Source organism: Canis aureus, chromosome X (assembly GCF_053574225.1).
Source record: "Canis aureus isolate CA01 chromosome X, VMU_Caureus_v.1.0, whole genome shotgun sequence".
Classification (NCBI taxonomy): Eukaryota; Metazoa; Chordata; class Mammalia; order Carnivora; family Canidae; genus Canis; species Canis aureus.
This window is the reverse complement of record NC_135649.1, coordinates 64,300,392-64,315,561: the sequence shown is the minus strand read 5'-3', so window position 1 is coordinate 64,315,561 and position 15,170 is coordinate 64,300,392. Positions and strand designations below refer to the sequence as shown.

At 34.2% G+C, this 15,170-nt stretch overlaps 1 protein-coding gene across 9 annotated transcripts in view; it reads right to left on the bottom strand.

Annotated features, from left to right (window-relative positions):
- The window catches only part of ATRX (ATRX chromatin remodeler), a 328,475-nt gene that overhangs the window by 65,466 nt on the left and 247,839 nt on the right, over positions 1-15,170 (bottom strand). For all 9 annotated transcript variants that reach the window (XM_077888250.1, XM_077888255.1, XM_077888252.1 and 6 more), the window contains 2 exons: positions 10,313-10,466; positions 5,275-5,381 (listed from right to left, as the gene is read on the bottom strand). In XM_077888250.1, coding sequence (XP_077744376.1) covers positions 5,275-5,381; positions 10,313-10,466 — 261 coding nt within the window. The remainder of the gene's footprint in view (positions 1-5,274; positions 5,382-10,312; positions 10,467-15,170) is intronic.

Below are 15,170 nucleotides of genomic sequence, written 5' to 3'. Positions count from 1 at the left end.
CGAACTAGGGGTGGTAGAAGGGGAGGAGGGCGGGGGGTGGGAGTGAATGGGTGACGGGCACTGGGGTTATTTTGTATGTTAGTAAATTGAACACCAATAAAAAATAAATTAAAAAAAAAAAAACATGGGCATCGAACTCACAATCTCGAGATCAAAAGTTGCATGCTCTTCCAACTGAGCCAGCCAGGCGTCCCTCAACTTTAATATTTAGATAAAGAAATATGAGTACCATAAATAGTATTCATAACATATACTGTATTATTCTCAAATAGAAAAATAGTATACCTTAAAGTCTCTAATTTTACATGGAAATTTAACCCAACGAAAATTTTAAAAATCTACTATCATCAGGTTCCTACAGTAGACTACCTATTAATAGTGAAAAATTCAATATAATAATCTTGATATAATATAATGGAGAAATAGTTAAGTAAATTACAATTTTACTGGACAGACTGTTGTAGAGCTGAAAGTAATATACATAACATCATATATGTAGTGACATCAAAATGTTTATGAAATGATCAGTGAAAAAAATCAAAATTTAATTTGCAGAGAGAGGAACTTCTGGTTATGACAACATAAGGAGCTTCATGGATTTGCTCCTCGGCAAAAGTAAAATTTTAAAATGGTGGTGACGGTTCCACAGTACTATGGGTGTACTTAATGCCATACAATTATACACTTAAAAGTGCTCAAAATGGTAAAAACTTTTTTCTCTTCCTATCTCTCCCCTCCCAATTTGGCTTTTTTCCTATTAATAGACTGATTTGGAAAAATATGGTTAAGGCATACTAAGGAACTGTCTGAAATATTTCGAGGCAGAGGATTAGAACAACCCCTTTTTAAATCACAGAAATAGGGCAGCCCTGGTGGTGCAGCGGTTTAACGCCGCCTGCAGCCCTGAGAGTGATCCTGGAGACCCGGGATGAGTCCCACCTTGGGCTCCCTGCATGGAGCCTGCTTCTTCCTCTGCCTGTGTCTGCCTCTCTCTTTCTCTCTCTCTCTCTCTCTCTCTCTCATGAATAAATAAATAAAATCTTTTAAATCAATCAATCACAGAAATACTTTCCCCTCAATTTCCTGGGCATTCAATTTTTTTTGTCTTTAGTATCTGTATTCACCATTAGACTATTAACTCCTCAAGAAAGGGACTAAAACTGTGTTTCCTAGTCATTGGCATAATAGCTGGTAGATACTCATAATTTTTTTAATTTAATGTCCATTGATTTTAGATAGAAATCTGTCTTAGTAAGTAAATCATTACAGAGTTTTAAATTTCTTGTCCCATTATTTCTTACCAGTTTTTTAAAATTAGCATTTTTAACAAAAGACAGACAAAGCAGAAAGATTTGGTACAAAACAAACAAAACACAGTACCCAATCTCTGCTAGCACTTGGCTTATATAACATCTCATGCTGTGGAAAAAAAAAAAAACCCCACACACATACCATAAAATTACCATCTTAACCATTTTAAGTGTATAGTTCACAGGTGTGTTAATGGATCTCCAGAACTATTTCATTATGCAAACTAAAACTCTATACCCACTAAACAACAACTCCCCATTCACTCTTTCCCCACAGTAAGTACCATTACTACTTTCTGTCTCTTTGAGTCTGACTAGATATTTGAAGTAAATAGAATTATACAGTATTCATCTTTTTTGTGCTGGCTTATTTCGCTTAATATAATGTCTTCAGGGTTGTAGCATGTGACAAGATTTCCTTCAAGAGCTGAAAAATGTTCCATTGTGTGTATATGCCACATTTTGTTTATCTAGTCATCCACACTTGGATTGTTTCTACCTTTTCATTATTGTGAATAATGTGTATCCAATACACACTTGGTTTGTTTCTACCTTTTCATTATCGTGAATAATGTGGCTATGAATATGGCTGTACAAATCTCTCTTTTGAGACCATGCTTTCAAGTCTTTTGGGTATATCCCCAGAAGTAGTATTGTTGGATCATATTTATTCTAGTTTTAATTTTTTGAGGACTGCCATACTGTTTTCCACAGTGGCTGTTACCATTTTACATTCCTGTCAGTCGTGCACAAATATTCCAAATTCTCCACATCATCACCAACCTCTTATTTACTGGGTTTTTTCGTTTTTTTGTTGTTGTTGTTGTTGTTGTTTTTGACAGTAGCCATTCTAATAGGTATGAGGTTGTATTTCATTGTGGTTTTGATTTGCATTTCTCTCATGATTAATGATGTTGGGCATATTTTCATGTGCTTGTAGGTCATTTGTATATTATCTTTAGAGAAAAGTCTATTTGAATCTTTTGCCCATTTTTTTTGAAAAGGATTATCTGTTTGTTGTTAAATTACAGTAGTTTTTATATATTCTGAATATTAACTCCTTACAAGACATGATTTGCAAATGTTTTCTCCTATTCTATAGGTTGCTTTTTCACTGACAAAATATTAATAAATTTTATGTTTTGATATATTTTCTAATAATGTTGTTGATGATGATGATAACTACCCCTAAGAGAAACCCAGGTCCAGATGGCTTCATTGCTGAATTCTGGCAAACATTTAAAGAACTCATAACAATTATTCCCAAACTCTATCAAAAAATAGGGAAAGGGGGATCCCTGGGTGGCGCAGCGGTTTGGTGCCTGTCTTTGCCCCAGGGCGTGATCCTGGAGACCTGGGATCGAATCCCACATCGGGCTCCCGGTGCATGGAGCCTGCTTCTCCCTCTGCCTGTGTGTGTCTCTTCCTCTCTCTCTCTCACTGTGTGCCTATCATAAATAAATTTAAAAAAATTATTTAAAAAAAAAATAGGGAAAGGAATACTTCCCACCTCATTAAACAAGGCCAGTATTAGCCTCATATCAAAACCAGACAAAGATATTAAAAGAAAACAAAACTGAAAACTAGTTATGTCTTATGAATAAGGATACACAAATCCTCAACAAAATACTGGTGAACAGAATCCAGCAACATATAAAGAGAATTATACATCATGACCAAGTGGGATTTATCCCAGGTATGCAAGGTTGGTTTAACATCTGCAATTCAAAGTAATGCGCACCAGATAAACAGAATTGTAAAAACCCAAATGATCATCTCAATAGGTGCAGAGAAATCATTTGACAATATCCCACACCATTCATGATTTAAAAAAAAAAAAACAATTAAAACGCTGGAAATAGAAGGGGACTTCCTCAATTTGATAAACAGCATTATGAAAAAAACCACAACTAACATCATACTAATGGTGAAAGATCAGATACTTTCCCCACAAGATTAAGAACAAGAAAAGGATGTTTGCTCTTGTCACTTCAACACTGTACTAGAGGTTCTAACTAGGGAAATTGGGTAAGAGAAAGAAATAAAAGTAATCCACATTGGAAAGGAAAAAGAAAATTATCTCTAGTTGCAAATAATACAATCCTGTATATGGAAAAATCCTTTAAATATTGACTTAAAAACTGTTAGAATTAATAAATTAGTTAATATACCAACCTCAATTTTTCTAAACATTTGCAAGGAACAATCCAAAAATATAATTACAGAAATTCCACTTAAAATACCACAAAAAATGGGGCACCTGGGTGGCTCAGTGGTTGAGCATCTGCCTTTGGCTCAGGTCATGGTCCCAGGGTTCTGGGATAGTCCTGCACTGGGCTCCTTGCAGGGAGCCTGCTTCTCCCTCTGCCTGTCTTTGCCTCTTTCTGTGTCTCTCATGAATAAATAAATAAAATCTTAAAAAAACCAATACCACCAAAAAGAATAAAATAAGAATAAATTTAACACATGACATGTAATATGTATACACTAGAAACTACAAAATACTGGTGAAAGAAAATTAAAGATCTAAACAAATGCTAAAACATCCTATGTTTATGGATCAGAAGACTTAATATTAAGATGGTAATATTTCCTAAAATGAAATACAAGTTCAATGTAGTCCCTATCAAAACCCTGATCAGATAGGATGCCTGGATGGCTCAGTGGTTGAGCCCTGCTTTCGATTCAGGGCATGATGCTGGGGTTCAGGGATTGAGTCCCACATTAGGCTCCCTGATAGTAGCCTGCTTCTCCCTCTACCTATGTCTCTGCATCTCTCATGAATAAATAAATAAAATTCTCCACTAGCAAAAAATTCTAACTTGCTGAAAAATTCAGATGATGGTTGGCAACTTTTAGCAATAAAGTATTTTTTACTTAAGGTATGCACATTTTAAAAGATATAATCCTACTGCACATTTAACAGGCTACAGCATAACGTAAACATAACTTTTATATGCAATTTGACTCCCTTTATTTAAGTATTCACATTATTGCATGGCCTTTACCAAGCCCACAATACCTCTGAGGTATAAAACAAAACAGAAGCTAAGTATTGGTGAAGATGTGGAGAAACTGGAACCCTTATACACTGCCTGTGGAAATGTAAATAGTGCAGCCAGTAGAAAACAGTTTGGTGGTTCCTCAAGAAGTTAAAATTACCATATGACCCAATAATTCCATTCCTAAGTAATATATCCAAAAGAAGTGAAAATGGATGCTCAAATAAAAACCTCCATACAAATATTTATCACAGCACTATTCACAATAGTTAAAAGGTGAAAACAACCCTATATCTATGAATGAATAAATGTACAATCAAAATGTGGGTATTATCCATACAATGGAATATTATTAGATCTTTATGGCCTAATAAATGAAGTACTGACACATGCTACCACATGGAAGAACCCTGAAAACATACTACGTGAAAGAAGCCAGTCACAAAGACCACATATTGTATGAATCTATTACTATGAAAATTCCAGAATAGGTCAATCTGTAGAAACAGAAAGTATATTGATTAGTGACTGTTTAAGATTTAAAGAAGTGGAAGGCAGGGGTAGGAGGGTAATAGCTAAAGAGTACAGGGTTTCTTTGGTGGTGATTAAAACAGTTGATAATTATGGTGATAGTTGCACAACTCTTTTTTTTTAAGTTGCACAACTCTATGAAAAGATTAAAAGCCACTGAATTGTTCACTTAAAATGGATGAACTGAATGATATCTGAATTATGTCAATAAAACTCTTTATAAGAACAAAAAATCTTATTTCATGTTAGAATTGCAATAATAATGACCATATTTATATAGATAAGGACAAGAAGAATGTGCAGGGAAAAAATGTGTATGTAAAAGTTGTGTGTCTAGAGATTATTTTTTCTTTTATTGTTAAAATGATTGTATAATATGTTTAAATGAAGGTTTCAAATTTATGATATAGAAAAGCTTGTATGTAACTCACCTTTATATATAAGAGGTTTATCTTTATCTTCTGTCTTTTCCCTACTGGCCAATTCAAGAAAATCTTCAATCAAGTCCAGAGATATGAGAGACTGGCTGAAAACAAGGCTAAAAAAATGGATTAGTGTTCATGGATTAGAAGGTTCATAAAGTAAAGATATCACTTCTTCCCAAATTAACCTATAAATTCGACACAATTCTAATCAAAACCACAGTAGGAATTTTGAGAAATTAACAAGCTGATTCTAAAGAATGACGAGCGCACAGAGTAGCCAAAACAACTTTGAAAGAGAAAAAGTTGGAGGCCTAATAACTACATGTTTTCAACACTTACAAAGATAGAGTAATCAGAATGGTGTAGTGCTGATTAAGGGACAAGCGCTAATCAATGGAACAGAATATAGAATCCAAATATAGAGCCACACTATATAGTTAACTAAATAGTGTTTCGCAGAAGTAAAGGCAATTCAGTGGAAAAAGGATAATCTTTTCAACAATGGTCTTGGCAAAATTCAACATCCATATGCAAAAAAAAAAAAAGAATTTTGCCCTATACTTCACACTTTATACAAAAAAATTCAAAATGGAGTATAAATCTAATGTTAAAATGTAAAACCGTTGAATGTTTAGAAAAACACAAGGAAGAAAATCCTAGTAACTTGGGATTAGACAATTCTTAGACCTAACACCAAAAGTATGATCTATGGGAAAAAAAAGCTGATAAAATGGATTTCATCAAAATTAAAAATTTGTAGTATACAAAAGAAACTATTTAGAGAATACAAGAAAAAAGTCTTCCTAATAAAAGTATTCAAGTAATTTTAGACTTGTACACAGTCTAAAAACTCTTTGTTGCTCCATCTCAAATATGTCTGCAGATTCCTGATTCTCTATCCCAGTATTTTCTAACCCCTATTTTTAGCCATGAAATTATTTGTTCACATGAAGTCTTATGTGGTATCAAAATATAATAAATAATTTCAGGTGTACAATATAGTGATTTAACACTTCCATACAACATCTGGTGCTCATCACAAGTGCATCCTTTAATCTCCATCATCCGTTTAACCCGAAACTAACCTTACACTGTATGTTAACTAACTGGAATGTAAATCAAGACTTTAATTTATTATTATTAAGTAGGAGTGCCTGGGTGGTTCAGTTGGTTAAATGTCTGACTCTGACTTTGGCTCAGGTTATGATCTCAAGGTTAACAGATTGAGCCCCACAGCAGGCTCCATGCTCAGCTGGGAGGTTGTTTGAGATTCTATCTCCCTCAACCCCACCTCCTACCCACCCCCAACTGATGCTCTTTCTCAAATAAATAAATCTTTTTAAAGCAAGCAAGCAAGCAAGCAAGCAAGCAAGCAAGCAAGCAAGGTGCTTTAGGCCTTGGTGGAAGAAGAAGGTAAAAGCGTCACTGGCTCCTCAGCCTCTGCTCTAGCCTCCTCTTTTCACCAATTTTCATGGGTTCTGAGAAATAGTTTGAAAACCACTGCTCTCATCTATTCCACTGGTGAGAAGTGGACATAATTATATACAGGAAATGGAAAAAGTCTAGGAAGAGAATAAAGGATAAAGGAGGGTTTGTTCTCTCCCTTATATATGCAAAGTAGGTCAGTATACAAGAACTAGACACCTGTTCGAGCATATTGTTTGGTTTTATTTGATTTTGAAAGCTGTACTATAGGAAAGATATGCTTTTATGACTCCAGAAGATCCTTCAACACTCATTGCTAGAGGTCTTCAGATTTAGTAGAACTAAAAAGAACAACTCCAGTTATGAAACAGCTATTGGAGTTAACAACATGTGAATTGGCTATTGTATGACTTCCTAAACTCTGCACAACAGGGGTCTACTGTCTCCCAGTTGGTACTCCCAGAATACTGGTAAGGAAATGAATGTATTCCTAGTACTCAGTGTAAACGACCAACAGTCTTGATCCCTCAGTCGACTGATTATTTTTCCTAGAATCAAAAACTTTATTGAATCAATTCCTAATGAACGACAAATTAAGTTTTTGGCAGTTCTTATAACTGGGAAACTTAATTTCTGAGAAATACTAATTATTTATTTAACTGAAATTAATCTGGAATCTGGGCTACTATTCTGGAAAAGGGCTGACTTGAGTCCACATTAAGGCTGGTTCTGGGAACCTGGAACTGAGTTCAGAAAAATCTCATTATGAAATAGGTGTTATTAAAAAAAAAAAAAAAAAAAAGAAATAGGTGTTATTAGGACTAAGTGGCAACATACTAATGGTTATCTCTTAACTTTTGTAGTTGCAGATAACATAAACTACTGCCCTGATTGGTAATAATTTTCATACTTATACAAACTATTCTGGCTTTATCTATTTTATTAATGGCCCATATGAAAATACAGAAGCACTACAAATCAAATTCATACATATCAAAAATCTGGAAATTAAAATTCAATAAAAATTTCATGTTTAAATCATGGAAAACAAGTCAGAAGAGCTGGACTGAAACCAGTAGTGTACTGGAGTTAGCTGTAACTTGCTTAAAACAAGAAAGTCATTGTTAGCATTTTTTCCCACCACTGTTGGTAGCTTAAAATTGGTTCATGGTAAGAGTATTTTATCATAGATATCAGCTTTTCTTACTTCTTTGCATTCTCTATTGTTATCATTTTTTGAAGAGTCAGTTGTCAAACATTTATCAACACACCACTGGTTAAAAATCACAAAAATTCACTTATCTCTTGTCCTATGAAATACCAAGTTTTCACTTGGGTCAAAAGATCCACTACACAAATAGAGAATAGAGGAATCTGATTTGACAGCAGTTTTTCTTTAAAAAAAATGAGTCTCAGTTGGCCATAAGTTTAATATGAGCCACCAGTGTTATTTAGGTATTGGAGAACCTGTCTATTGGATTCCATGAATGGAAGTATAGAGTCCACAATAAAGAAAAACGAGCTTCACTATAACTCTGTGTTAATCAAAACTCAGCTGAAGTATTTTTGTTTACTGTGACTGTATTTTAAGATGGGTGCTAAAAAATTCAAGTATGTTCAAGACCATATGGTCAGGCCTGAAATTATGCCATATAAAGAAAAGATCAATTAACTCAGAAGAGGAAGCTAAAAGTGACAAGACAGATAAGCCCACCGTTTTCGAAGAGGAGACAATTGAAACAGTAGTACTGATGTCTGCAACCTACACTAAAAGGCATCAGGAAAATAAGATGCATAGATAAACTTTTATGTAATAAAGAAAGTACACTAAAATATAGAATATAGTATAGATTCTAGGTGACAGGTATATGGGTATTCACTATAAATTTTTTTCTGCTATTTTTATGTGTGAAGATTTCCATAAGGAAATGATGGACAAATAAAAAATAGTGGTAATCACAGTTACGGAAATGCATAGTTTTATAGCCTTGACACTGATAATGTCTATTGGTTGGGCTTATAACTTTAAAACTTCACTCTAAGAGTATAAAAACAGGCAGCAGATATGTTCAATTTTTAACCAAACCAAGGGAAACAGATATAGGGATAAAGTACAAACTAAATATAGGGATATAATTTCTAAAAATTTGAAGTATTCAATTATACCTTCTAAAATGGCAAATGTTCTACCACAGGAGAGGTTAGAACAGCTATGATGAACATGGTATAGGAGATTCTTATAGTGGTTAGGAAATTAAAAGACCACTAAAATCTCTTCCACACTCTTAGAATTCTTGTACAATACCCCCCAAATATTAATTTTAAACTATAGAAGTTGGTAGCAGAAAAAAGCATGAGCATGTCACAGCAATAATCTCTCCTGAACTTTTAGGAACTCTGAATTCAAATACCCACTTTCTACTTACATCTCTCACAGATATCTAATACGCCTCTCAAACATGGCCAGAGCAGAATTTTTTTTATTAACTTTAATAAACTTAGTTCTTTACTATTGTTCTCCATTTTAGTAAGCAACACCATAATCTACCAGCCACTTAGTCTGGAAATCATATTTAACTACTCTCTCATTCTTATTGCCCTACATTAATGTACCAAATCCTATTGCTTCTATTTCAAAATATAACCTTTACCTCCAATACTACCACTCCATTCCAGGCCAACATCATCCCTTATTGAACCACTTGTTTCTGTATAAATAAAGAGGCAATATACAACAAAAACCAATTTTAGTGAGTACTTACTAAATGCAAGGTATAGTGGTTAATAAAAAATAATAAAACAGTCTGTCTTCAAATAATTCACTATCCAGTGAAAAGACATACAAGTATATTAGAATGTGTTAACAGTAAAGGTATATTAAAAGATGGTATAGAAATATTAATAGTGGGTCTATCTCTTCCCAATAAAGTTAAAGATTAGTTTCTTTAGTTTGAAATTTAAGATAAAAGGTTTATTTTAAGCCTTATGTTAAATTGTTATTAAAAGAATCACAGATACATTTTAAAAATATTTTATGATCGCGTTGAGACCTTATAACAACCTAAACAGTAAGTCTGGTTCAAAATTTTAAAAGTATGTTTTTTGAATAATAATTTGAACAATGAGATTGGAGCGCAGGAATGCAGGGAAGTGAATGGGGACTCAAATGCTTTAAGTAAAACAAGAACAAAAACAAAGGAGAAATGAAAGAGAATAATCAAAGAGGTGAAATAAAGTTGAGAGGTATCCACTAGATTTGGGGTTTAAAAGGTAACTAAATGACTTAGGGGAAAAAATCTCAATAAAGTAGGAACCACACTGCATGGACTGAAAAATAATTTTAAAGATAGTGAAATATAGATATTCACTAGAGGCTTGGCTCAAAGAAATAAGTTCAAGGGGCAATAGCCAGAAATGGAAAACAGCACTGAAGAAATAACCAGAATATGTACTCAGAACTAGTGGCTTAGAAGGAAAGTAGTTGTCTATTAATACACTACTAAATAAATTACATCTTTAGAAAGGGAGAAAACAAAACAAATTTCTTCAAATAAACTGTTTACATAATAGAAAGTTTATAAAAAGGCTCATTTATATAATAAAAATAGGAGAAACTTACACTTTATCCCCAATTTCTTCTGCCATTCGAAGAATTTCAAAGAGAAGTACCATTTTTCCAGAATGTTCTAAAATCTCAGCATCAGCATCTGTAACAAAATCTTTGTACCAGTCTGGAGCTGGACTGCTTGGATTAGAAGAGGAAGTAGCTTTACCTAAATAAAATAAATGAAATATAAATAAGTAGACAAATAAGGAAAGAAACTCATAGATCCTGAGAAGGATTAAGAAAGAGACCAAGAGAGATAGGAGGGGGTGGGGAGAGGTGGGGAGGAAAGAGAAGGGAGGAGGAGGGAAGGAAGAAGACAGAAAAGGAGGATGAGGGAGAAGGAGGGCACCTTCTTGCAAAAAGAGAAAAAAATACCACCCCAGGAAAGAGAGAGCTTTACTATGAGGAAAACACAAAAAGTGGGGAGTGGAGTAGAGGGGACAAACCCACCCTAGGAGAGGGAGAGAAAGAGACAGGGAGTGGGACATACAAACAGGCACAAAAGAATGCAAAGGAAGAAAAACACTGAAGGGGGGCAGGCAAATCAAGTGAGAGAGTAAGCAAAAGACTCTGAGAAAGTACAACTATGAGAAACAGTGCCTGGGAGCAGGGGGGGGGCTAGAAAATCAGAGACCCTAAAGAGACAAAGCCCCCCCTCCCATTCCAGGCACTGAGAGAGTATAACTCCCAATATAAACCCACAAAGACAGGGACTAGGAGAGAAAAAGAACCAAAGAGAGACAGATAGAGGTAGGGAGGAGAAGAGGGAGGGAAGAAAACAGACTGAGAGAGAGATCAAGAGAAAAACAATCTTAGGAGCAGGAAATATTTCACGGTCCTAACAGAATTCTGGAAAACAAAAAGGGATTGATCCCAGAATGACCATATCATGTTAAATCATTTTGTTATTTTCCCCTACAAACTTTGATTATAAAAGATGTAAGAAGAAAGTAAAACAAAATAATTTATTAAGTATCTAAACATAAACAATTCAATTCAAAATTGGGAACACAAGGTTTATGTGTTTTTGTACCGTTCCTCAATTGCTTTTTAAAGCATTTTAAATTTTTGCATATTTTTGTTATATATATCGTACATTTTCACAAAAGTATATAGAATATAATGAACAGCCATATTCCCATATCCCATCTTCATTATATCTTACCACTTGCTAAATCTATTTCCGATGCAGTTGGCACCTATTATATGACCATACCCAATCTCATTCTCTTCTTTCCCTACCTTCTTTCTGAGAGGTCTCTAAAATCCTAAATTCTAATACTCTCTTGATTTTGAGGGTATTAAGGTATGTGAAATAAGTGAGACTGAGAAAGACAAATACCATGATTCTACTCGCAAATGTAATTTTAAAAAATGAATAAACAAAAAGCAGGATCAGACCTATAAACAAAGAGAAAAAACTGAGGGATGCCAGAGGAGAGGGAGTGGGGTTGGGCAAAATGGGTAAAGGGGAGAGAGATATAATCCTCCCTTTATGGAATAAGTCCTAGGAATCTAAAAACAGAACAAAGCAACACAAATGAATAAACAAACAAAAGGCAGAATCAAACCTATAAATACAGAGAACAAACTAAGTCATGGAAATAAAAGGCAGATGATAGTGTCAATAAAAGTCAATGATATTGTAATAGCAATGTAGCAAGACAGATGGTAACCACAATTGTGGTGAATATAGCATAATGTACAAATTTGTCAAATAAGTGGTTGTACACCTGGAACTACTATAATATGGTCTGTCAAATATACTAAAAATATGTAAAAGAACAGAATAAAATGTATTATATATCAAAATAAATAAAATCCCAAATTATGTATTTATTATTTCTGTGTATGTTTTTATATTTTCACTACACATGTATCCCTAAACCGTACATTATCTTTCACGTTTTCACAGTACATGTAAAAGTACAAACTGTTTGTATTCTTCTATGACTTACTTTTTCACTAAACGTAGTTTTTCATTTTTTCACTCAAAGTGAGACTTATTCAATTATTCTAACTGCTATGTAGAATTCCACTGCATGAATATACCATCATTTATTAGCTCATCTCATAGGCATTATAAACATCTCCTCACTAGTCTCATAGATATTTAGATAATTTCTAATTTATGGCTACTGTCAAATGAATACTCAATTTTGTTATATTTTTCTAGAATATTGCCTGCTTCATCTAAGTTTTATTTTTTATTTTATTTTTTAATTTATTTATGATAGTCACACAGAGAGAGAGAGAGAGAGGCAGAGACACAGGCAGAGGGAGAAGCAGGCTCCATGCACCGGGAGCCTGACGTGGGATTCGATCCCGGGTCTCCAGGATCGCGCCCTGGGCCAAAGGCAGGCGCCAAACCGCTGCGCCACCCAGGGATCGCTTCATCTAAGTTTTAAATTTTCTGGCATAAACCTATATTTTTTATTTCTTAAAATTATTACTTTAAACATAATTCTAATTGTAGTCTTTATCAAATATTCCTATTATCTGAGGCCCTTTAGAATCTAAATATGTTGTTCATTTCATGTATTAACTTTTGACAGGCTGACTGCTAATATATTTTGTTGTTAACTTTTCTTAGTTCATTGTTTTCTTAGGTATTCTCTCATTTTAATTTTTCATTTCACTTTCAGTATAGCTGTAATATGTGAGAATCCTGGGTAGAGGTCATACATCTCTACACTTATTCTACATCTGTTTATGCCAGGTGCTCCAGGGGACCAACAACTCAACATTATTTCTGAGGTATTTCAGCTTGAGATTTTAATTTATTTTTTTTAAGATTTATTTGTTTTAGAGAGAGAGAGTGAGCATGAGCATGCACATGTGCAAGTATGGGGGGAGAGGGACAAAAGGAGAGGGAGACAGAGAATCTTCAGCAGACTCCCTTCTAAGGGACGAGCCTGACATGGGCTCAATCCTGCACCCCTGAGATCATGACCTGAGCTGAAATTAAGAGCTGGTGATTCAACCAACTGAGCCACCCAGGCAACCTATCAGCTTGAGATTTTTAGACTAAGTAATGTCAATTCAAATCATAAGCTATGTAAGCCCATGATTATGAATCCAAGAAAACTATTTTTCTCAACCCAGAGACTAGGGTGAAACAGATATGCTTCCTTGTCATCTCCCTGAACTGATGGGAAAATTTTTTTCTATCCTATTCTTCAATGGACTATTTATCCTTTGAAGGGTATACAGAGGTTCAGCCTTAGATTCAGACTGAAGAGATTCAGCTTTAATCTGGGTTTGAAGAACTCTCCACCTTATAAAGGGCTCAAGGCCTTGTATCCTATCCCTGAGTAGGTGAAAACCAAAGGTACTAGTTTCTAAGACTAGCATATCCCTAAGGCTTCCATAGCCTATCTTCTTGAAATTACTATTTAAATTACCAGTGCCTGGGTCCTGGCGATTTCCATTACTTATAAAGAGTTCATTACTCACTAAACATGTCACATATTTGCAAGAATCCATACCTTTCCTTGTATGTCTTATATTATTTTCTTCTTTTCTTTGCCTGGCAAACATTTTATGCTTCACTATCCTTCACAAACCAACTGAAATTTCATCTGGAAAAGCCTCCTTTGCAAGGCTGGCCCTAGGCTATGGGCTGGGCACTTGAATGGTACATAGCTCCTACTTTAAAAGTTTCCCTGATAAGAATGGCTCACTGTGCCCAGATTGTTTGTACAACGTGCAAACAAGTGTTCTGAACACCTGTTTTTTCTTTCTTCTTGGATTCTGAGACTTGGTAAAAATCAGGCAGTGTGTTTAAAACACATAAGAAACATATTTGGTCCCTAATGAGCTTCTGTGGTAGATGACACTTCACATATCATAACTTATTTCTGGAGAAATTAGTACATATCATAACATTCATATTCATAACTTATGATATCATTCATATGATAAGATATCATAAGTCATATCATAACTTATTTCTGGAGAAATTAGTACATCTTGGGTGACTCCACTGAGAGAAGACTCTTAGAAAGTTATGCCTGGTTTCTTCTGGACTCTGCCCCATCTGCTTTTCCCTCTGCTGACTTTGTTTTGTACCCTTTCATTGTAATAAATTGTAGACCTGAATATAACTATATGCTAAGTCTTAGGAATCACTGAACCTGATGGTGGTCTTGGGGAGCACTGACAAACAGCTTATCAAGCAAATGTTAACTAAATTTCTTTCTACAACTTGCAAATAACAAATGCCTTTAGAAAATTCTGCAGTTCTACAGACTGCACATAACTTCTGTAATGGTTACCCAAATTTACTAAAGTAATTTAACTAAAGTGAAAATGTTAGCCATAAAAACATGCTAGCAGAAAAAAAAAAAACAAAACATGCTAGCAGAAAGTTAGTAAAAATGGGCAGTTGGTAAGAAATCTCAAAGCTTAGGATAGGCAATAACTTCTGTGTAAAACATTCCATTCCAATTTTGATCCTATTGGATATAATCACATTACTTTACAGTAATGTCTAAAAAAAAAATAAAAACTGATCCAGAAAAATAAGGGCTACTCCAGTTAATAAATATCCTGAATATGTAATTAAAACTTAAAAACAGGTATTTCATCTTGAATATTCTTATTTCAACATCCACATGGATTAACTATTACTTCTGTTATAACTTTGTTCTTATGTACATGATAAGACACCATAAATTAATCAGAACTACCCCCCTTAATATCCACTGTGGGTATCACAAAATTCTTAAAAGACACAAAAGAAATACAAATAAAAAGCAACAACTTTATCCCTAATTTCTTAAAGCATATTTTTCTAAATATATATTTAACTAGCATGTTTGCAACAAGATACACTACAGTTTTATGAAAAAAGTAGCAATATCATGAA